General features: G+C 39.3%; 1 protein-coding gene across 6 annotated transcripts; it reads left to right on the forward strand.

Moving 5' to 3' along the window:
- Nucleotides 1-43: 43 nt before the first annotated feature.
- On the forward strand, nt 44-22158 carry LACTB (lactamase beta). Of its 6 annotated transcripts, none has more exons than XM_072043224.1 (8): nt 44-6825; nt 7189-7257; nt 7952-12032; nt 12566-12632; nt 14871-15061; nt 15402-15747; nt 17318-17483; nt 18769-22158. In XM_072043224.1, exons 3-8 carry the CDS (start codon nt 11778-11780, stop codon nt 19310-19312), a joined length of 1569 nt encoding a protein of 522 aa, XP_071899325.1. In that variant the 5' UTR covers nt 44-6825; nt 7189-7257; nt 7952-11777; the 3' UTR covers nt 19313-22158. The 6 variants fall into 6 exon arrangements, with proteins under 6 accessions (XP_071899325.1, XP_071899327.1, XP_071899324.1 ...); XM_072043226.1 differs by having other exon boundaries at nt 7978-12032; XM_072043223.1 differs by having other exon boundaries at nt 44-7257.
- Nucleotides 22159-22949: the final 791 nt, after the last annotated feature.

The raw sequence follows: 22949 nt of genomic DNA on the forward strand, positions 1-22949 counted from the left end.
GAAATAATTCTCATCCCTTCTTTTCCTGTAGTGTGTTGCTGAAAGCTGATGCTGTCCATCCTTCTAGCAGCAAGGAGCTTGGTAAGAGGCAGGTAGAGGTAGCTCTCCAGATCATCAAAGAATCTCCTTAGCAAGCAACTGAAACCAGGTGACTTTCTCAGGAGCTTGTGTAGTGGTGAAAGGATGAAGTATTACATGATGGTGTCAGGTTAAAAGGGAGTCAGAAAGGGAGGATCTACTGATCTGAGTCTCTTTGGCCTTAGTTTTTGTTTTGATTGTGTTATGAAAGGGAGAACTTTGCAACTTGGCACACCTCTGCATGATTCATTAGCTGCTACCAAGTCATCCTGAATGGAAAGGAGATCTGTGGCTTCACATTCTCATGTAAGTGATTTTGGAAAGCAAAATACGTGTTCCAAAGCCCTATCAGTATCTTAAGCTTTTACTGGAGGCTGACAGTGTAAAGCTCCAAATATAAGATATGCAGAGGTAAGTTAAACTAATCTTTCTTGTTCCGTAGTACAAAGATAAGGTGTCAGATAACTGGGCTTCAAGAGTTCCAGTCTTGTGGCACAGCAGGGCTGTTTGCAGTGGGAAGTGCTATGCTAGGTAGAGCTGAGAGCTGATCAGAGGAGTTCATGGCTCTTGGCCATGAGTCTTCCAGAGCAAAGTGTACTGCCTGCTCCACTGGATTGCTTTTATGGTCTGGTCCTATGGTCCATGCGTGGGACCTAAACCATGTGCCTGAGTAAGGTCAGACTGCTGCTTAAAATTGTTTGCTTTCTAGGAGACCACAAACTGTTCTGTGGTTTAGGAAGCCTGAAATCACCTCCTACTGTGTGCAAGGGTGGGGGGAGGCTGTGGTTTTAATGTCTTAGTGAGATCATGTCCCATTAAAAGGGCAAGAATGTGCAAACAAGGAGATAGAAATTAATCTAAAAAAATGTTTCTAGAATAGACTTCCCCAAAGCATATTGTTGTAGGTAATGGCAATAAACCATTGTAACAAGCGAATAAAAGCGCTCTGTTTCCAAGGAGAGCTGAGGGAATATGAAGGTGAATCACCCTGAGTGGTGTTTTTGGCTGACTACCAACAGACACATAAATGGATACATAGATGTATTTGCTGGAATATGAAAAATCTGTTTCCACCATACCTCATAAGCCACTAGCCATTGTGGATTGTTTGCCTGCAATGTCTGATCAGACAGAACTCGTGAAACTAGTAAGTGCTGGCTTGTAAAATACATAAGTCAGGTTCTTGATTTAACTATGCCAAACAAATAGGAATTTCTCTTGAAGGTACTTTGTTAGAAATGTTAACTCCAAAAATTGTTTAAATGGCAAAACCCTGCCTCATTCAGCACTCCCCAGTGTGCGTGTCTTGATTTGGCGTGTTACTCGCCCTTTTCTTCAATGCGGAAACATATTTGAGAGACTGAAATCTACCATTGTTGTGCAGCCATGCTCTGTAATTGTCTTGGTTGTTTTGTGAGTTTTCTTCCAATTAAATAAGCAGTACTGAGAGCACTGAAACTGGCAGAACCTGCCTTCTTGCAGTTTCATGTCTTGTGGTTGATTTTAAACATGCAGTGAAGTTGTTTTTTTTTTTTTTTGCAGATACTGATGCATTTGAGTTCTCTTGGCTTCCCTCTTGGGATTTCTTTGATATGTAGGAAAAAGCAAGGCCTGCTGTAGGGTGTGCCTTTCCTTCCACCATGACGCTCACAGGCATTCTGTTTCTAACTTATTTAATGGTTCCTTACTTTCACAAAAATGTGAGTTGTTAAACAGGAGGAGAGACAGAGGTAAGAGTGACATCTAAGCCCTTGTCTTTAAAAAGTGAAGTTAAAACAGTAGCCTGCACCTATAGAGCTCTGTCTGTCAGAGCTCTAGCACCTGACTGAGAAATCTGAGTCTGTAAAAGGTATTGTGCAATTGTGCATACTGACAGATTTCTGCCATCACTGATGGTGTTTAAAATCGGGATTAAATTGGCAAACTTCACTATACTGTTAGTGTTCTTGGAATATGTTTTGCTAGGCTGTCTTATGACTGCTGCAATATCTCACTAGTGACAGCAAAATGAGAAAGTAATTAGCCAGCTATGAAGTTAAAAGAAAAAAGGAAAAAAGGGGGAAAAAAATTCTACCTGGATCAGCCCTTGGGAAAATACTTTTTTTAAGTGCTTATTTTTTTCCATATTTCTGGCTTGTTTAATAATAAAATGAGCATAAGTGAAAGATTATGTGGGAATTACAGCAAAAGGGGCAAAGTTGTTGAAAAAAATAGTGTTTTAAATATATATTTAAAGTATACAGGAATAGTTCCTTTTAGCGGAGGAAAGCTGTGTAACGTTCTTTCTTCATGGTGGGTTGTGTGCTTTCCAAGACTATGGTATGGAAAAATCCAGACAAGTTTGTTTAAGTTTCTTGGCTTCAGTTGCAAACCTCCATAGTTTACAAACTGGCAAGTCTGAGATGTAGAGAAAACTGTTGCTTTTTTTTTTTTAATTGAATAAATGCAGGGTACCTCTAATAATGAGGGGAACTCAGTGAGCGACTAGATATCCCAGTTAGTTTATATGAGAGCAGAAACCATGTGAGACAGAGGCAGACAGAAATCTTAGATGCACAGAAAATGCTTTATTTACAGTTGTTATTTCTTGACTCGCAGTGTGATGAACTGAAGGCACATCACATAGTTTTTTGGATATGAATATTTTGGCCTTTCAGGGCACCTCAGTACTGTTTTTTTTCCCTCTCTTGGATGGTTTCAGGGATGGCTACATACAAGTTAAACAGCATCTCCTTTAAAAAGATTGAGCAGACTTCATGATCTTAAGGGTCTTTTCCAAAATACAGGATTCTGTGATTGTTTATTGTAAAAAGGAAAGTATTGTACACATGCACAGTATAAAATAGGATAAAGGGATGATGTAATTTATGCAGGATATCTACAAAAAAAAACCAACAACAACAACAAAAAAAAAAAAACTAGAAAATGAACTAGGCAAGAAAGCAGATAAAAGGGGAATGATAAGACAGAATTGTGCACAGGGGGCCAAAGGCCAGTCAGGAAGGTGGACAGCACGAAGCTGATTTATGGAAGAGTGAATCCTCCCATCCAAGTGCTGCCATGTAGTTGTGCCTTGTCCTGTTCCAATAGCACCGCATTCCCCTGACATAGAGGAAGGTGGCATGAGAATGTTACATTCTTTGTTACTCCTCTGGTTTTAAAGCACAATATGTAGGAACTCTTCCCATACAAGTAAGTACAAAATCTTTTCTGACAGTGATTCCTGCTACATCAGCAAAATCTAGGTTAAGTTTCTGTAAGTTAGGACTTCATTATCAGTCATCTTAACAAGGAAATAGTGACGCCTCGGGGGAAAAAAAAAAAGCTGTCCTTAGTTGCTGCTTTTCAGCATTTAGCAAATGTGTGTGTGTGTGTGCTTTTATTACTTGCACACAGACGTGTCTGAGTGTGGAGCATTTCCTGGAGATTAATGAATTAATGGAAAGGTTTGTAGGTACAAGATACAGCCTAGGGGACCCAAATGGGTTGTTAATCCATGGGAGGTGCTCTGCCCTGAAACTAACTGTTATTGTTGTAGGTTAACAATAAAAAGCACACAGGCCTGTATGTCTTTGGATCTGGAGGAGTAGGAGCAAATGTTGCTATTTTGAGCAATTAAGTTACTGAGTCCTCCCTCTGCTTCTCTATCAGTTTTACTATTGCAGACATTAGAAATTCCACAGCTAGCAAAAGGATCAATTGGAAGGGTTTATTCTGAATCCATTATTTTTGTCAATTATTTGCTATTAACGATTTGGATTGAAATAAGGAGAAACTGTAAAATCCAAGTGTAAATTGAGTGCAGATAGTTTGTACAATCACTCTGTGGATGTGGTCTACCTTGACTTCAGTAAGGCTTTTGACACTGTTTCCCACACCATTCTCCTAAAGAAACTGGCTGCTTGTGGCTTGGACTGGCACACGCTTCATTGGGTTAGAAACTGGCTGGATAGCTGGGCCCAAAGAGTCGCGGTGAATGGAGTCAAATCCAGTTGGAGGCCAGTCACTAGTGGCGTCCCCCAGGGCTCGGTGCTGGGGCTGGTCCTCTTTAACATCTTCATCGATGATCTGGATGAGGGCATTGAGTGCACCCTCAGTAAGTTCACAGATGACACCAAGCTAGGTGCGTGTGTCGATCTGCTCGAGGGTAGGAAAGCTCTGCAGGAGGATCTGGATAGGCTGCACCGATGGGCTGAGGTCAACTGCATGAAGTTCAACAAGGCCAAGTGCCAGGTCCCGCACCTGGGGCGCAATAACCCCAAGCAGAGCTACAGGCTGGGAGATGAGTGGTTGGAAAGCTGCCTGGCGGAGAAGAACCTGGGAGTGATGGTTGATAGTCGGCTGAATATGAGCCAGCAGTGTGCTCAGGTGGCCAAGAAGGCCAACGGCATCCTGGCTTGTATAGGAAGCAGTGTGACCAGCAGGGCTAGGGAAGCGATCGTCCCCCTGTACTCGGCTCTGGTGAGGCCGCACCTCGAGTACTGTGTTCAGTTTTGGGCCCCTCGCTACAAGAAGGACATCGAGGTGCTTGAGCAGGTCCAGAGAAGGGCGACGAAGCTGGTGGGGGGGCTGGAGAACAAGTCCTACGAGGAGCGGCTGAGGGAGCTGGGCTTGTTCAGCCTGGAGAAAAGGAGGCTCAGGGGCGACCTTATCGCTCTCTACAGGTACCTCAAAGGAGGCTGTAGCGAGGTGGGGGTTGGCCTGTTCTCGCACGTGCCTGGTGACAGGACGAGGGGGAATGGGCTAAAGTTGCACCAGGGGAGGTTCAGGTTAGATGTTAGGAAGAACTTCTTTACCGAAAGGCTTGTTTAGACATTGGAACGGGCTGCCCAGGGAAGTGGTGGCGTCACCATCCCTGGAGGTCTTTAAAAGATGTTTAGGTGTAGAGCTCAGTGATATGGTTTAGTGGAGGACTGGTTAGTGTTAGGTCAGAGGCTGGACTTGGTGATCTTGGAGGTCTCTTCCAACCTAGCTTGATTATGTGATACAGGGGATTGTGCCATTTTAGCTCAGTTGTTCCAAAGAAGTTCCTTTTACCAAACCAGACAAGTGCATATACAACTGTGACCATACACATACATGGCGTATATATACAACTAAGGCCTACCCATTTGACTAACCCTTAATCAAACAGTTCCATTAGAGCAAAGTCTCACTCTTGTAGGATTGAGCTTTACAGAGTCATTGCACACTAGGAAGTTCTCTCTAGAGTCAAAACTGCTGGGTCATTAGCTGCTGTGACCATTTAGTGTGTAGGTATAAAAAATAAACAGCTGTCCCCAGCTAGGATTGCAATTCTGTATTTCAGTTTCTACAGAAAGAGACTGATGCTCAAAGGTGCTAAGCATGTAGCAGTTTATGCTGGTCTCAGTAGGACACCCAGATGCTGTATTAAAAGTGAAAGGTTTCAGAATCCCTATTTGAAATACAGTAAACCCAGTAAGCTCTGACATTTGTTGTCCCAGTTCCTCTTTTCCCCGTGTCTGTTTTGCCTTTGAGGCAATAATGAAAGAATTACTCTCTGTACTTCAGTTCAATAGCAAAACTTAAGTATGTCCCTTTGTTTCAGTTACTAATATATTTCTCAAATGAAGTGGGGATTTCCCTTAGTTTCTGTTTTGTTTTCCTGTTTGAGAATTTACAAAAACACCAGCTATCCATATATGAAATGTTTTTTACTCACACCTGTTGTTTAAACTTGACAGGCACCAAGTCATGTAGAAGCTTGTTAGATCTCATTACACCACTTGGAAAAAAATGTTATTAAGTAGAGCACAGCTTCCCCTTCAGCCTCAGTACTAAGCTTGATCCTCTTCTGATGCTTTCATCAATATCATGAAACCTTCCCACTACAAGATTATTGTTGCCAGAGACAATGGCATGAAACAAATCCAGCTGAGTGGCAGACATTAAAATGAGGGTACAGGTAGTAAAACTGTTCTTTTTTTATTGTTAATCACACTTTGAAGTATAACTGTAAGTTAAGTATGTGTGTGTGCAGGTGTACATGGCATACACTGCCGTATGCCAGATAGTATATATAGCACCTAAAACAGGGAACTGTTCTGTGCTGATGGCATGTTCTGATTTAGTTCAAGGTCAAAGAAAATAAATTATAGTATTTCCAACTCAAGCAGTTGATCAGTTTTTCCAAGTGGCAGGAGGGACAAACTATCCCCCACTTGGTGCTTACTGCAGAAGTCAGTCATCCCAGGTAGTTGTCTTCCCTCAATAGTGAAGTTTCTAAAATGGTCTTAGCTGTTTTGCATAGCTCTGCATGCAGAAGGAGGTACAAAAATACCTACTTGAGTTTTTGCAGTGATCCTGATGCAGCACAAATCTGTGCAAAATCAATTGACTTGATGTACAGTTATCTTACATGTTTAAAAAGGAGTAGAATAAAATACCTTCTCACTGATCTGTGTAGCATTTAATAATTGTGCATTTACAGATCTACAGAGAAGCTCTTTCAAAACATGTCTCAGCTTGGGAACAATGATATGAAGTAAAAGAATGGAGTCTGTATGGTATGCATGGACTTGTTCCCGTAAGAATATGCAAGGCCAGTGCCAAATGCCTCCACCCAAATATCTTAGATGTTACTAATTTGATAAGAGTCTTTTTCCTGTTTTTGACTAGCCTATGCAGTTTGAGTTATCTGTGCTCAGTTCTCACGAAGAGTGTTTTTAGTGGCACAGGAGATGTCTGCAGAGCAAAGAGCAAAATGAAGGTGTAATTGCAGCACAGGTAGGTGAAACCACACAAAAATTGATAGTCATAGCAGTGAATGTGTGGAAAATGGGATAGAAGCCAGCATGCACATATAGCTAGATGAGTGTTTTTTGTGAACTGCAGAGAAGCATTTGCTTTTTACAGGTAAAAATACATGCTGTATCTTCAAATAAGGGAGGGTTTGGAAAAATTGCTAGAACAGATACTGAGAAAAATCAACTCTTCCGTCTAGAAGGACAGATAAAGATAGTAAATGCAAGTCAGGACTGTGTTGTTCATACAGGGATGTGTATGACAATTCATGTAGATCTGGAAACATTTTTTCCTCCTGTTGCTCTGTTTGACAAAGGAATTGTGCCTGTTCTTCCTTACTTGTAGATACGTGCTGTGGAGGTGGCACTCGACCATGGCACTTGAGCATGACTGAATGGTCAGCTGCTCTCCCCAGTAAGTCAGGCAATGTAAGGCAGTCACAGTTCTCACTGCCACGCTTCTTCATGCATAGTTGTCTGGGACTTGTTCATTTTATTGAGGTTTTTATTTTGTGGAGGAGTGGAGAAGAAGTACTTATTACCCAATTGTGAGGAGATCCTTTTAGAGCAAGCTGGAAAGCTTTCCTAAGTGCATGTACTTTATAATTGTTTATTTGGGCATTTTGAGAATCAGAATCATACTTTAGGGTTAATATGCTTAATTCTTCAGGTGTTTTACACCTTCTGTGGGTGTTTTTTTGTTTTTTTTTTTTTTGTTTGTTTTTTTTTTTAAGCAACCTATTTCAGTTTGAAAAGGTATGTCTGGAAAAGTTGAAGGCAGTGATGCTGTCTGGTACCCATTGCATTCATGTGGACAGTGGTCATGAAAGACAATGTTTTCCATGGTATATTGTATGTCTACCCATAGAGTGGAGAGAGAAGCTGGAGAGGGTTAAAAGATTATACACAGCAACTGAATTTTTAATGATAAATGTGAAGTCATTCTCAGGGATGAAATTGTTTATTCCTCTCTGGAGGAGAACTTCAGGAAAAACAGGAAACAATTCTATGTGGTTTCTTGTGTTGTTTTTTGTTGTTGTTGTTGCTGTTGTCATTGTTTTTTTTACACTGATATTTTTCCCAAATGTTCCTTCATTGCTTATTTTCAGCTGATGACAATTTTTTTTCCTCTGAGTCCCAAGAGGTTTAAAGCAGGCTTTGAATTGCAAGTATGAGGAAATCACCCCTGAGAAACTGGAGCTTCAAAACTAATGTTTCTGCTAAGAAGAAAGAAAAAGAAATGTGTGTGCCCTTTGGATGGTCTGTAATTCCAGCACAGCCTTTTCAGCATTCCTTTCCCTGACATGCGAAGTATTTCCCAGGCTCCATCCTGTTTCTAGGATCTCTGTCAGACTGCATGCAACTCATAAAACAAAGGAAGTAGCAATGTGGCACTATAAAACTTTCATTTTCTATTTTATTGAAAGTAAATAATTCCCAAGTGACACATCCTCAGCGCACAGAAAAATTGAGTACATTAAGGAGAGTTACATTTCTTTTATGGTGTGTGTAAAAGGCAAACAACAACAAAAAGCAGTGGCCAACCTGTAGTACTGTGTATAAGTCCAGGTGTATGAGTGCTGCTTAGAAGGCAGGACCAGTCACCGGGCTCCTGGTTGGGCTTGGGGACCACCACTGCTGCTGCTTTGTTTGTTTGTGATGGGGACATTGGGTACGGCAGAGCTGTGCTGCTGGTCTGATGATAGCATGATCAGTGCTACTAACTGAACTCCTCAAGGAATAAAGATAAATGTCTGAATCATAGTTCAAACACAGCTGAAGATAAGCACATTGGTCTCTGTGTCTAAAAACCCCATGTTTTTAATGCTATTTTTTCTCTTGCTTCAGACATCTTTTGAATGTTTCAAGATTTGTTCCTGATTAATGTTTGTGGGCTAAGTTGTTGGAGAATTCACCAACTCATGATCTTAGTTGAATAAAAAAAAAAAAAAGCTCAGAGAAGACTTTTAATCTTAGCATCAAACTGTAAGTACACACCTATTTACATATGTGTTCAGGAAGAGATGCCTGGTTTTTGGCTGGGTCTAACTGTTTTCGTGTTAAGGTAATGGTACATGTACTGTAATCAGGCAGTTGTTACCTTACTTTGTAAACAAATAATATCCCGAGAACTGCTTACTGACCAAGAGCAAGCAAATAATGTAAATGGGTGAGGACTCTATAAGAGCAACTCTGTTCTTTAAGACCATGACAACCACGAGAGATCCAACTAGTGGAACTGTCCCTTTTGCTAGGTGGTTAAACTAATAAAGTTTCTTACTGCCATCTGCTGTATGAATGCGTCAAAACAGAGGGAAATAAAAATTGTCTTGGTTCTCAAATAAATGAAAATGCTTCTGAAAAAGAGAGAAATCAGAGCTTGATTTCTGTCTATACCTAATGTTCCTCTTATTTGTCATCTTTACAGAGTTAGATTTTTTTAAAATCATCTTTAGAAACATTATATGATCAAGGGAATCATTATCCCTTGACTTTGTATCTTCCATCAACATCAACTTCACCTATATCTCTGTACGTGTATATAGATGACTTATTTAATTGCTGCTTTCCTGTTTTTCTTCATTTTATCGGACACAAATGCAGATTAATTTTTTGACAATTTTAGGTTTTGCCTGCTATTTTCCATGTGATTCAGTATTTTTAGATCTAGAAGTTAATAGTTTAAGTCTTTACAAAACTTAAAATCTCAGGAGATTAATGAAAAATTTCTATTGCTATTAGTGAGTGTAGAGACTTGTCAACACCTTAGAACGTTACCAAGATACAACAGATAAGGGCAGGCCATCTTGTGCTTCTGGATTTAATGCAAAACTGCACTAAAGCAATCAGAATAATGACAAGATCTATTTCTGGCTTAGGCATATTCAAAAGTGTGGTGTCAAAGTTTTCCTGCTAAGCAGGTTAATTAAGAATTAAGAGAATCATCCTGCTGCAAAATGCTATCTGGGACATTTTTGCTGGGTGCAGCAAAAATGATTTACTAGAAAGCAAATACAGCATCTTGGACCATTTGAGTATGAATTTGTACCATGATAAACAACTGCATTTTACTGAGAAACAGTAATGAGAATAAATGCCTGCAGTGAAGTGTGGATTATCTGGTGTACATTTGACTTCATACATGAAAGCTATTTAGCCTGACTTCTTGCAGCATTCTGCGTTTTTTTGAGATCAGCAGACGTGAAGAAGGATATCATATGCCTTAGGTTAGCATCTCAGAAATTTCTTATAGCATAACGTATGCAGAGTTCTAGGACAGGTTACCCACTTTTGCTTACAACTCCTTTTTTTTTTTTGTTTTTTTTTTTTCCATTTATAAGCATTTTTATTTGTTGTCAACATTTATAACATTCAGGGAGTGGTCCTATTAAAGATTGTTAGCTGATGTTCAACAATCCTGTAACAGGTATATGTGTCTTTTATTGTCTTGATACTCCAGAAAAGCTCCACGAGAGAAATGGCAAAGCAATGCACAATCCACTAAACTGGATGCTGGGTTTGCAGCACAAGGACTTTTCTGCATTGCTATGTAATGGTAATCCTGGTCAATCTAGTTTGTATTTGCAAGGTTTAAGGTCTTATAACAGTCTAGTTAAAGGCATTCTCTTAAAAGGACTCACTTTGAACAGCTGAAACCAAAGGTCACTCTGATCATCACTCCGATCATTTCTCAGCTGTTTGTACACCTCTGCATTTTCCGAAGTATGTCAGGGGCCCAGCTACTTTCAGTATCAGCCTAAGGATTTTCTACACATCATGGACAATATCGTATAACATCATGGGAATTTGGGACTATATTGTATAAATCAGTCCCTCACTCCTTCCCTATTGCATTTGACTCTTGGTCTGGGTAGTCTACTATTGTAAAGAGCAGTAATAAGTGATTTAAAAAAAAAGACTGAAATGTTAATTGAAGGAGGGAACCTAACATCATCTGCTGTAATTAGTAATTTCACAGCACTGTTGTATAGGAAGGTATATGACTGAGTATCTTCATGCTAACAAAGATGTTTTGATAACTTGGTTAGAGATGTGGACTAACAATTCCACAAACACTGTTGAGTGGTTATGGATTTGCCTTTGCACTAGGCATTTAAACTCCCCTTAATTGCTAATGAAGGGCTCCTCTGAGGATCCCAAATCTGCAGACTCATCCACTTGGCAAAACTCATAAGAGGCCTGGTTATTGGACGGGGCTTGCATCTAGCTGATATGTACAATATATCAATCACAAGCTGCTGATACACTGAAAATCCTCCTGCTTTCGTGAGTAATAAATAATATGATTTGGTCACCATTTGGTCCAATTTGCTATTAAGACAACATTCAGATCATTAGAAAGACAGCTATTAAAAGTTTATTGGCAAGCAGTATGGAACAAGTTTAGAGGAAACTTGTCTGAAATACTTTAAAAGTGTAATTTGGAGGACACTTGGCATGTCTCTCTAGTCTTTGAGCAACTACATCGAAAACCCAGCTCTCAATGCTGTTAGCACTGTCGTAGACTGAAACTTGATTCTAAACCTGGCATTTGGAAAGTCTACGTTTGTTGGTAATTTCTTATTAATTTAGATTAAATCGCCCATCTAGCAAACGTTTTATCTCGGCGTTACGTCCTGTGAGGAGGGGCCGAGGGCCCCTGGTCTGCCCAGCCTGGCCAAGAGGCTGAGGGGGACCTGGCGGCTCCCCGCAGCTCCCTGAGGCGGGCAGCGGGGCCGCCCTCCTCCCGCCCTTTCTCCGCCCGCTTTCCTGCCCTAGTCCGGCGGCGGGGCCGGGCTGGGGAGCGGCCCTGAGGGGCAGGGCGGGCGCGGCGGCCCCGCCGGGGCTCGACGCGTTCGGAGCGCGGCCGAGCGAGCGCTCGGGAGCGGCTGGAGCCGCCTGCGCCGGGGCGGGCCGGGGCGGGGAGGCGCCGCCATGTACGGGCTGGCGCGGGCCCTGCGGCGGGCGGCGGCCCCCGGGCGGCTGGCGGCGGCCGGGCGAGGGGGCGGCGGCGCCGGGGGACGGCCCTGGGGCTGGGGGCTGGCGCTGGGGTTGGCGCTAGGGGTGAAGGTGCCGGCGGGGTGCGAGGCCGGCGGCGGGCAGGAGGAGGAGGAGGCGATGCCGGCGTCGTCCCCTCGGGGCTTCGGCGCGGCCATCGAGAGGAGCCGAGACCTGCTGCGGAGGATCAAGGTGCTGGGGGTCGTGCAGGACGGGCGGAGGAGGGGCAGGGGCGGTAAGATGGCCGCCGCGGGGCCGGGCGCCAGAGAGCGGTTCCTGAGGGGAGCGAGAAGCCGAGGGGGCCGTGGGGGCTGCGGAGGGGGCGCTCTGGAGGAGCTGCCCTGCTGAGGAGGGAACCGCAGCCCCTGGAAGGACTGCGTGCACCCAGGAGGTGGTGCTGGGCATGGCCTGCCTGTGGACTGTCGTCTGAGTTTTGTGCATCCTGCTCGTTAAGTTCATTAAATTATGAAGTAAGTTATTTTCATTAAGTTGTTATTACGCTAATAAACGTATTTTTCAGAGCTGCTGAATTGAAGTCTTTGTTTTGTGAAAGCAGCTTATACCTGTTCGGACCGTCTAGTACTAAATAGAATTTAAATTGTAATGTTGCAACAATATGCAATCATATTTGTAATAGTAGATGCTTGTGCATCTTTAGAGCTTGGGAGGTGTTTAAAAACTGTAGAGATTCTTTGTTTTCACTCTTTTTTTTTCTTTTTTGACAGGATGAAGCAGGAATCCCAGGTATACTGGTTGGAGTCTCTGTAGATGGCAAGGAAGTCTGGTCAGAAGGTCAGTATGTGGGACTACCGGTTGTGTCTGTTCCCAGGAAATGATGACCAGTTCAGACACACCATCCAGGCCAGGATTTCATCCACTTGATGTCTTGTCTCAGGGAAGTGGTCAGCGACAGGTGCCTAGGGAGCATGAAGTGGTACTTTCCTTGGTAAACGCTGTTAACATCTAGGAGTCAGTAACATACCAACTTCACGAGTATGCTAGTGTATATCAGTGGTTATGTTTAAGAATGTTTCTTTCATTAATTTGTCAGATCTGTCTTTGACTGTACACATACGCTAGGTATACACCTGTAGAGTAGTCCACTGGAAGTGTGATGGGAGGTTAAAAACCTGGCTTCTTCCTAGGAACTTATTTGATAGTCAAAGTAATAATGACTTGCAGTTGGTGATCTCTCTCCTATTTCTTGGCTGAGGTGTAGATAGTACTAGGAAGGTACTGAGGTTTAACAACTGTCATCCTTTCAGAATTTGCAAGTGATTGTTCTGGTTATACAGGTTAGTTTTAAATAGTCTGCAGTTTTGCTCATCGTAGATATTTGATATTCATTATAAAAAATACAGTGTTTTTAGAAATATTTTCATAATCTGTTGTATTTTTTTTCTTTTTTGGACAAATAAGTTAATGGTAGTAGATACAAATGTATTTCATGAAGGTGGTGAAGAATTTGAAAAAAAAATATCTGTAAGTTTTTAACTTTATTCTGACAGCGTTTTAATTAATATTTTTATAAGTGTAAAGCTGATTATTGTTCTCCATTTCTCTTATTGTGACAGAAGCGAGTAGCAGAATTTCTGGTGCCTGTTGTAATGTGGCCTGATAAAGACAATTGTACTACAAACTCAATCACGATAGCTTTTTCTTGTCTCAGCTTACGTGTAATGAAAGCAGAGGTTTTTCTAAGACTCCTGTGGAATCTCTTCCTTGACATTCAGGAAGGTGCTTGAGGGAACTTGTGCCTGGGTTGTGGTTTATCACCCTGACTGCCATATCCCTCCCATAGCAAGGCAACTACATGGGGAAGTATAAGCCATGACGGAGGTTTCTGTACAGTGCTGTGTGTGGATACAGAAAAAGGCACTGCCTTGAGAAAGGCAGCTGGGATGTGGATAACATTGCTTTAGTAGGTTTCTAGCTCATTTTGTTTTCCTCCTCCCTGCTTCATGGGAGGAAAAACAGGATCGGGTATAAGTCAAACGTATGTTGTGACTGGTATCAAACCTGTTTTCTTGCTAAATTGGTGAGAATGATTTGAGTTTCAGAAGGTGTTTTCCTTAGCAGTATGGCATTTACATTCACAGACACAATGCAAAAGCTCAAGTAGTAATTTCGCATAAAAGGAAAGAAAGAAAATGTCTTAGGCAACTGATATAATTGGTTTTATTTCTTGTATTTTGGCAAGTTTTATTGCCGAGTAGTTTACTATTAGACTATTGTGTTATATAGCCAGACAATGCATTGCTTGCAGGTTTTACAAATGTGCTTGTACTGAAACCTGCAAGTGTATCATCACTGTACTTCATAGCTTTTTCTGCTGAAACATCACTTGCATGTTTTCTTCAAACCCAGCTCAAAATGAAGACTACTTTGGGGGTCTGATAATGCTTCATTAATTCCAGTTAGTGCCACCAGACTCATATTGGTTATATAGGGAGAACACTGATATGGGGATTCTGAAGTTGTCTTTTCATTGAAGTCAGGCTAGAAGGTGGTGAAACAGACTGTTTTGTGAATCTTTACAGCTTATGTAATTGTTGCAAGGTTTTTGAGTAATTTCTTAATTTCTATATTGATAAAATAAGACCTTTTAGTTGTTTTTAATCTTTAGTTAGAGAAATAAAAGAGTATGTAGGACTGTTGGAGAATTATTTTACAATCCATATTTTGTTGTCTTTAGTTTTTCTACATTAAATATTTGACCTCAGGAGTAAAAATTTTGGCTTAATCTTCAGTCTTGTTTAGGGTTAAGTTTGTTTTATGTGCTTAATCATTAATTTGGGTTGATGCTGGTTAATACCATGGGCTCTGATTAACCTATCCTACTAAATACTGTTATTCATTTAATTGAAGCAGGAGCATGCTTCTAATGCTTCATTTCTCAGTTGAGCTAGAAGAAACATATTTTGAGGAGCCAGTAAATCTAGTAATTTGAAAATAATTCAGCATGTCTCTGTGTAAAAATATTTACCACTGTTTTTATGTATTAAAAGTTTATGTCTTTATGTCTTAAAGGTTTGGGTTATGCTGATGTGGAGAATCGTGTTTTATGTAAGCCAGAGACGATCATGCGAATTGCTAGTATTAGCAAGTGTCTTACCATGATGGCCATTGCTAAATTGTGGGAAGAGGGGAAACTGGACCTAGATGCTCCAGTGCAGAAATACGTCCCTGAATTTCCAGAAAAGGTCTACGAGGGTGAAAAGGTACGTAGTTGTTTATTGTTAACACTTGTTTGGATTTTGTTCCTGTGATTGCACAGCCATATGTGTACAAGTGCTGTATTATCTCTTCCTCTAAAACATCAGAAATCATATAGACAAGTACTGATATTTGTTGCTTGAAAAAGAAACGCTGGAAATTTGGATCTTCAGTTCTATAGTGTGTGGTGTGCATATATTTATTTATTTATTTTAACTCCTTTTAATACATGATGCTTAAAAGCTGTTATGTCTCTGTCCCTTCCTCATGTCAAGTTTTACTTTCTAGTGAATCAGTTTGCATTGTGTGTTTAATCACGGAGCTCATGTTGTTCATTCTACCTAGGTCACTATTACTACAAGACTGTTAGTTTCACACCTGAGTGGGATTCGTCACTATGAAAAAGATATTGCAAAAGTAAAGGAAGAAAAGGAAAAGGCAAACAGAGCATTGAAACTAACAAAACCCAATCAGGATAAAGAACAAAAAGAGAAGGATGGTAAAGGCATTGAAAAAACTGATTCTGTCAAACCAAAGAAAGAACATGAAGGTGAAGTAAAAAGCCGAAATTCAAAACCTGGCAAGAGAGACAAGGAATTTGAGCAAGAAGAGTATTATTTGAAGGAAAAATTTGAAAGTGTGATCGAATCACTGAAAATATTTAAAAATGATCCTTTATTCTTCAAACCAGGTGAGTTACTACTCCTTTAGACCAAAATATACTTTTCTGGTGATGTTTTGTTTGTTTGTTTGTTTGTTTCAAATTGTTTTATATGCAGTGAGGCTAGTAGGGTCCAAGAAGTAGAACTAAATCAAAACACACAAAAACACTGGTTATTTTTTTTCCTGTGCCCTGATAAAAGCTCAGTGGAGAAATATTTGGGCTGATCTGTACAAACTGTATAGTCATCTTATTGTCCTTCTACCAACAAGTTTTTTGATGACTGAACTGACCAGGACTTCACTAGTTCAATTTGGATATCTATCTTGTAGAGGTATCTTAAACAATATGCTGACTTAAAAAATTATGCTTATATGGTTATGTTTCTAATGGTGTAACTGCAGTAGCAAGCAGGTTCAAAAAAGGATGTAGGTTAGTCCTAAAAAGTAAAAGATAATACAAAGAGACCAAGATGGTGCAAAGGTGGGACCTCAGGTAGAAATAAAACTCTTAGGAGCTCTGAGTAATGCAGTTAAGTGCTATGAAAATACAATTTCAAAGTATATTCTAACAACTTTATATCTACAAAGTATTTTGTAAGCAGCCACCAGCTTGCCGTGTTCATGTTCTGGAGACCTTCTAGATAAGAATCAAAAGCAACATTATTGAGGCAACAGATCAGAGCTAAATAATTATATTGAAATACCATGAAGTCATAGACCTACCAAGGTTTGTTATTACTGGAATTATATAATTCAATTGTAGAGAGGACTCGGAAGAGTTTCAGGTGTGAGTTCTAAATGAGTTAGGTTAATAGGCAAATGATACCCATTGCTGATAAACAGTTAATAATGTGTATTTATGGGGCGAGGGATTGGAAGGCTGAGAAGCTAACACGTACCATCTTGGGGGTTCTAGGAATCATATCAGGTAAGGGATCTGTCTTGACTCTGGACACTTTGATGAAAACTGTTGCTTGATATATAGATGTTTGATAAAAGGTGTTATCACCAGTTTAGATTAAAAACAGGATACATCATCTAAAATAATACACATTACTGTTTATATAATATTCCAGGATATTCTAGAACTAGAAACCTAGAACTTTTATAGTGATAAAAGTGAGTAAGGCCTTGGAAAACCTTGACTGAGTATAGTGTTGTCTTTCTGTCTTTATGGTGCAGATGCTAACAAGGTAGGTAGGTCAGTATCTCTTAAGTAATTTCATGGTTTCATCTCTCCAAATACAGGTATCATTGTTAGAACTAATATGGCAAATTGCATGTAAAGAATGTTAAATGTCAGTCTTTATATCTCAGCATGAAACCTGGTGGTACATGCAGAATCCTGGAAAACATTTAGTGCTGTTCTCAGAGCTACCTGCACTTAGCAAGCGTCTGTCTGCTGCCACACAGCGGTTTCTAGGACCCAGTATCATAACCAAGTGCTTTACATGCAATTAAAATTGGGGGTGGGGTCTTTAAATTGATTGTTTATTGCTATACATAGCTTTATTTGCACATGTGATTACTTAAATGGGATGCCTATGGTATAAAACATAAGCACCATGAAACTAAACTTTTTTCCCTTTTTCTTTAAGGTAGTCAGTTCTTGTATTCAACATATGGCTTCACCCTCTTAAGTGCTGTTGTGGAGAGAGTTTCGGGACAAAAATTTACAGATTATATGCTAAAAATGTTTCGTGACTTGGATATGCTGTCAACTGTACTAGATGACAATGAAGCAATGATATATAACAGAGCAAGGTAAACAAGGATGAATTTTTACTCTGCTCTTCTTACAGTGATCATTGTTCTTTCTATCTTTGAGCAAACTGAATTAAGAACGTGCAATTTCTTTTTGGTTGGGCCTTTAAAGAAGTGGCTCGTTATTTCAAAGGTAGGCATGTAACTAACTGATTTTATTTCTGCGTTATGGTATTGGTTCTGCAATTAATGTGAAATTATGTTATGGGAAATAAGTTTTTCCTATTATAAGGGTATATATAGGGCAGGAAACTGGCAGAGGTGACTTGGAAGTTTGCATTTAGTTTGGTTACAATTAAGCAGAAAAGTGTAAATAAATGAAAATGGAGTAATAAGGATTGAGTTTCTCATCTGTCTTGAGCCTTATTTTACTGAGCCACTGTGATTTGTTGACTCAACTGATTTGTTAAATTTTGGTGCTGGAGGAAGTTTCTAACAGTCACAAAAGCAGGTTATAGACAAAAAAAAATCAAAATGAGGTTCAAACTTCATAGAAGCTTGGATTTTAAAGTGCTCTTATGAAGTAGGAGTGGTTATGAACATGTTGTATTACAAGGTTTATAGTACTTACATTTAAGTGTTGTTAACTGTTGTAAAAGCGACACTTTAAATATGCAACAGCAGTTGGTAATCTTTTAGGGATAGTTTTACTGCTGTATTCTAAGATGCTTGGATTATTTTGCTTATTAATTTTGCTTGCAAATTTTCAGAGGTTCTGTACTCCTATTTCGCTGTTCATTCTGCATTTATAGTTGGTAATTTTCGAATTTGCATTTTAATGAAAGGTTTTGCAAAAATGTTTCTGAATGTTCAGTTTATATAGTAACTGTAATTGGGTGAGGGGAGAAATCAATCACAAATGGAAACTACTGCTTCAGAACAGTCCATATAAAACTTGCTGAAGTTTCAGTTTTGTGTGTGATAATCACAGTGTAATAATAGGATTCCTCTTCCTTGAAACACTTTAAACCTAATACAGAGATTTGAGAGAAGTCCTGTGCTGGCTGATCTACAGCTTTCTATCCTGTCTCTTGTATATTGCTTTCACTCTTAGCGTACCCTAACAAGAAGTAGAAGGATTAGTACTTACATTGAAACTAAGCTTCTAAGCTTAATTTTTGTTTTTCCCATCTGATTTTTTTGTTAATTTTCCTACAAATGAAATACACTTAAGGAAAATGTTTTAAAGACAAAGTTTCATGAGAGAAAGTTAATACATGCTCAGTATGCCCTTTTAAGGTTGTATTACATAGTATCTGAGATGACGAGTTTTCTTGAATTCTAGGTGTTACGTTTACAACAAAAAAGGACGTCTGGTAAACGCACCGTATGTGGACAACTCCTACAAATGGGCTGGTGGAGGCTTTCTGTCATCAGTAGGTGACCTTCTGAAATTTGGAAATGCCATGTTGTACAGTTACCAAGTTGGACAATTTAAAAACAGTGGTGGCAAACTTCTTCCTGGGTACCTCAAACCAGACACAGTCGCAATGATGTGGACCCCAGTGCCAAAAACTGAAGTGTCATGGGACAGGGATGGTAAATATGCAATGGCTTGGGCTGTAGTAGAGAAAAAGCAACAATATGGATTTTGCAGACAGCAGAGACACTATGCATCTCATACAGGTGGTGCAGTGGGGGCAAGTAGCGTCCTCCTGATTCTTCCTGAAGATCTGGACTCCAAAGCCATAGACACTGCACTAGTGGCACCACCTAGAGGAGTGATTGTTAGTATTATTTGTAATATGCAGTCAGTTTCCCTCAACAGCACTGCCTTAAAGATCGCAAGGGAATTTGATAAAGAAAAACGGGCACAATACATAGATTAAAAAAAAATAAAAATGTGTAACTGAACTCACTGTACTGAAACATAGAAAATGGAGAAGGAGATCAAATTAGACTCTGAGATATGTAAGAATACATGAGGAAAAAGTATCAACAGTACACTTAAGTGTGGCAGCACTAACAGAACTTAAGCGTAGCTGGAATTCATCTCTCAGGGAAGTTCCTAACCGATAGAAAAGAAAAATGTAACAGTCAAATTTGACTTCCTGCATTACCTGTGTAAATTATTACTTCAGTAGCAGGTTTTCTTTCCTCATCTAGTTAAGTACTTAACAAAGATTAAAAAAGAAAACAAAAAAAGGATTTGTTTCTTGTACTGAATACAACAAAAAATTATCTACCTTAAATGTTAAAGCTTTTGAACAACTTGCACATCTTGATTTGGGCACGTAAAGACTGAATTTGTTACTTTCAAAGTTAAGATCTGCCAGACCTGTTCACCATTGCTTCAAAATGGTTTTACTGTTGACTTTTGTACTTTTACATACAGCTTTTCTTATTTGTCTGAAAAGCAAAAAACAAAGCTACCTCCAGAATGAAGAAGTACCAGAAGTACGCTTTAGTCAGAGTTATAGATTGCAAAGAATTAGGAAATGAGCCTAGAATAATGTGTGTAAATCATTTGTTATTTGGATGTTCTCACTTCCATTTTTATTACACAGAGAACATGAGATTATTGTACCATGGAAATAAGGGTATTATTTCACAGTTGAATATGCCCAAATAGCACAATATGATGAGCTGTCAGTCCCATTATTACTGGATGATACACATGCTAACTTCGGTAGTAGAAATGGTAGCTAATAGCTGGAAATGGCACTATGTTCTGGAACATAGATATTCCTTCAGATACAGGAATAAGGAACTAAAATCAGTAAAATTTAAAGCCCAGTCTTGAAGCCAGTAGTAGAAGTCTTGAAGGTTTTTTTTGAGATTTTGTAATTTTTTTTTTCTCCATTTTGAAGACCTGCCTCAAGGAGTTACTTTTATACAAAGCTGAACAAGAAGTTGTTGTAGACTTCCAGATAAGTATTATCTAACTTTTTTTTTTTTTGAGAGATACAGTAATAGCTGATTATATTAATTTTATATATTCCATAATGGCATGGAAGATCTCCATAATTGCCAAGGCTTTGTTGCTTATTCTACTTCCCTTGTGGTTACATCAGACATTATTTCCAGGTTGAGACAAAACAAAGCATTGTTAAGAAAAGGTTTGAATACTTACATCTCTGCACCATTTAGCAGCTCTGCTTTGCTGAATAGAAGGAGACAGATGTCTTGGATAACAATTGAAATAAGGTAGCTTGGGAAAGATGCAGGTATGACTATGCTTTGGCATTAACTTTGTAGTTGATGCCTGCTATTTGATGAAACACCATGTTGTCAGCTCTGTTCTCTGTAGGCCTGTGATTATTTCTTTTTGGCTAAGACAGACAAACCAAGAAATGTATTATTTTGAGGTGTCAGTGCTCTACCTGCATTTTTAATTGACAATAGGGCTCTTCAAAATTTTAATTGTTCTTGTACCTTAAAACAGTAAAAAAGGTACACCCGAACTATTTGTTTTTTCTAGCCCACCAAAATTTTACTTTTGTATTTATGAATCATTGGTTGTCTTGGTATCTCAAGAATATCAAATCAGTAAAGACAGGCTAGGTAAACCTTTCTCAATAAAATTGCCTTTGGTGATGCAATGTATTCAATTACTCCCATTTGAATCTTTGATATTGTTTGAGAGTTCAATACTGGAGATACTCATCTTCAATGGCAGCATTTTTTTTCCAGTCTTCAGCACCGACTAGCTGTGTAAATGTGCAGCAGCAGAAGTCATTGCCCATTTTACACAGGGAACAAGATTAAGTAGTTCTGAGTTTCCATGTTCAAGAATACCTGAACAGAAGTTGACCGAACACAATATTTTAAATATAGAAACTCTGAAAAGCAACGCTGCTACTCCAGGTTCCATTGTACTTTAGCAGACTTTTCTTGTACGATGAATTTATTTTGCAAGTAGTAGTTATTCTCAAAAGCTTTGTGTACTTCAGAAGCAACAAAGTTCACTTACTGGCCATTCTGACTGGGTTTAGACAAAAAATGAGCATGTAGAAGGTATAAGTCTATTATTATGCTTGTCTACATATGACTGAACAGTAATGAATGCAAATGTTTGAAGTATCTAAGAAAGTGAGTAGCGCTAAGAAGTGTTTTAAGATACTTGTAACACTAAGATACTAACAGTCTCTCGTTCCCATCACAGAATATGTTTAGCCACCAATTTCTTATATGCGAAGACCACGTTGTTTTTATCTCCTGTAACTTAAGGCTTTAAAAGCCTATTATCGTATCTACAGTACTGGAAATGTTATGGAGTCTACATTTCATCTTCTAACACCTGTAGCAAAATGGGTCAGTAACTTTCTCTAATGTGGTACTTCATCATAAATCTTAAGTTCTTATATGTTGGGGTCAGGGTGGGAAGAGAAAGCAGGTACGTGTGACTAGAAATCAGTTTGACTGTTAGCATGTGTAGTCAGGTCACAAGTGATTTAATATTGCTACTGTCATCTTAGATCTGAAACCAGTTATTTGATAAACAAGCAAGAAATGGGGGAAACTGGTAAATTAAGAGCAACTTAGGTGACTCACATGCTCTTAAATTAACTTTTGTTGTGAAAACAGTGTGGTGCTGACATAAAAGTGTACTTCTTTTAAAGGCATGTGTACAAAATTGGTGCATCTATTTCTGTATCAAACACCTACTTTTTGCATTGGTAATTATCAGTGTTCGCTATGTGAATTAACTGAAATAAAACATGTTGCAAACGCACTGAATTACAATATCAGTTTTTTTAATTGACTAGAAACTTACCACTTCTTTATGAAACGAACACAAGTTGATTAGAGATTCTCAACAATAAGGCCACCATGGCAGGTGATGTTCTGAAAGATGTTGTTGACATGTAACTCAAGACTTCATGTAGTAAAACAAGATAAATGTAAGGTGGCATGCTTGACGGGTTTATCATGGTTTTAAAAAGAAATTTCAATTTTTGAATAGCCATTTAGACAGGGATTGATTTTAAGAGCTAACTAGGAACCTGTTTCCTTATTGCAAAAAGGTAATTATTTCCATCCTTAATACTGAAAATAAGCATGGTTTTGCTGTCCTAGTCATTCACAGCTGTTAGCGTAGTTTGTTGACTTACTGTTGCTTGTATGCCATATGCTTTCTTTATCCTGAATGCTTTCAGTATTTTGCAAAACACTTTATTTTTTTTTGTGCGTGTATGTGTAGGAACCTCAGTATAGAGTGCAATTTCTAGACCAGAATAGAGGAAGGGGAAGCCATGCATTCCAGAAAAACATCTGAACATAAGTGAGTAATTTCATATTTGAGATTAACTATCACCACGTTCTACAACATGGTAAAGGGGCTAAATCATTGGTGAAAGGAAATACGCTGCGTGTCCTTCTTAAATCTGTCTAGCCTTTGTAATCCGTGCAATCAGAGCTGCTACAGTGATAAAATGTACCAAATGTACTCTTAAAGCAGTCTGTCACCATATGGTAAATGCTGCTGATGATTAATGTAGGGAAGGATGCAGCAAGTCCAAGGTT

Source organism: Anas platyrhynchos, chromosome 11, assembly GCF_047663525.1.
Source record: "Anas platyrhynchos isolate ZD024472 breed Pekin duck chromosome 11, IASCAAS_PekinDuck_T2T, whole genome shotgun sequence".
NCBI classification, from domain to species: Eukaryota; Metazoa; Chordata; class Aves; order Anseriformes; family Anatidae; genus Anas; species Anas platyrhynchos.

Coding starts and splice junctions, on each gene's coding strand:
- LACTB (XM_021277803.4), top strand. CDS start 11,778: ATGTACGGGCTGGCGCGGGCCCTGCGGCGGGCGGCGGCCCCCGGGCGG. Junction 12,033..12,565: donor ACCTGCTGCGGAGGATCAAG/GTGCTGGGGGTC, acceptor CTTTTTTGACAG/GATGAAGCAGGAATCCCAGG. Junction 12,633..14,870: donor CAAGGAAGTCTGGTCAGAAG/GTCAGTATGTGG, acceptor TATGTCTTAAAG/GTTTGGGTTATGCTGATGTG.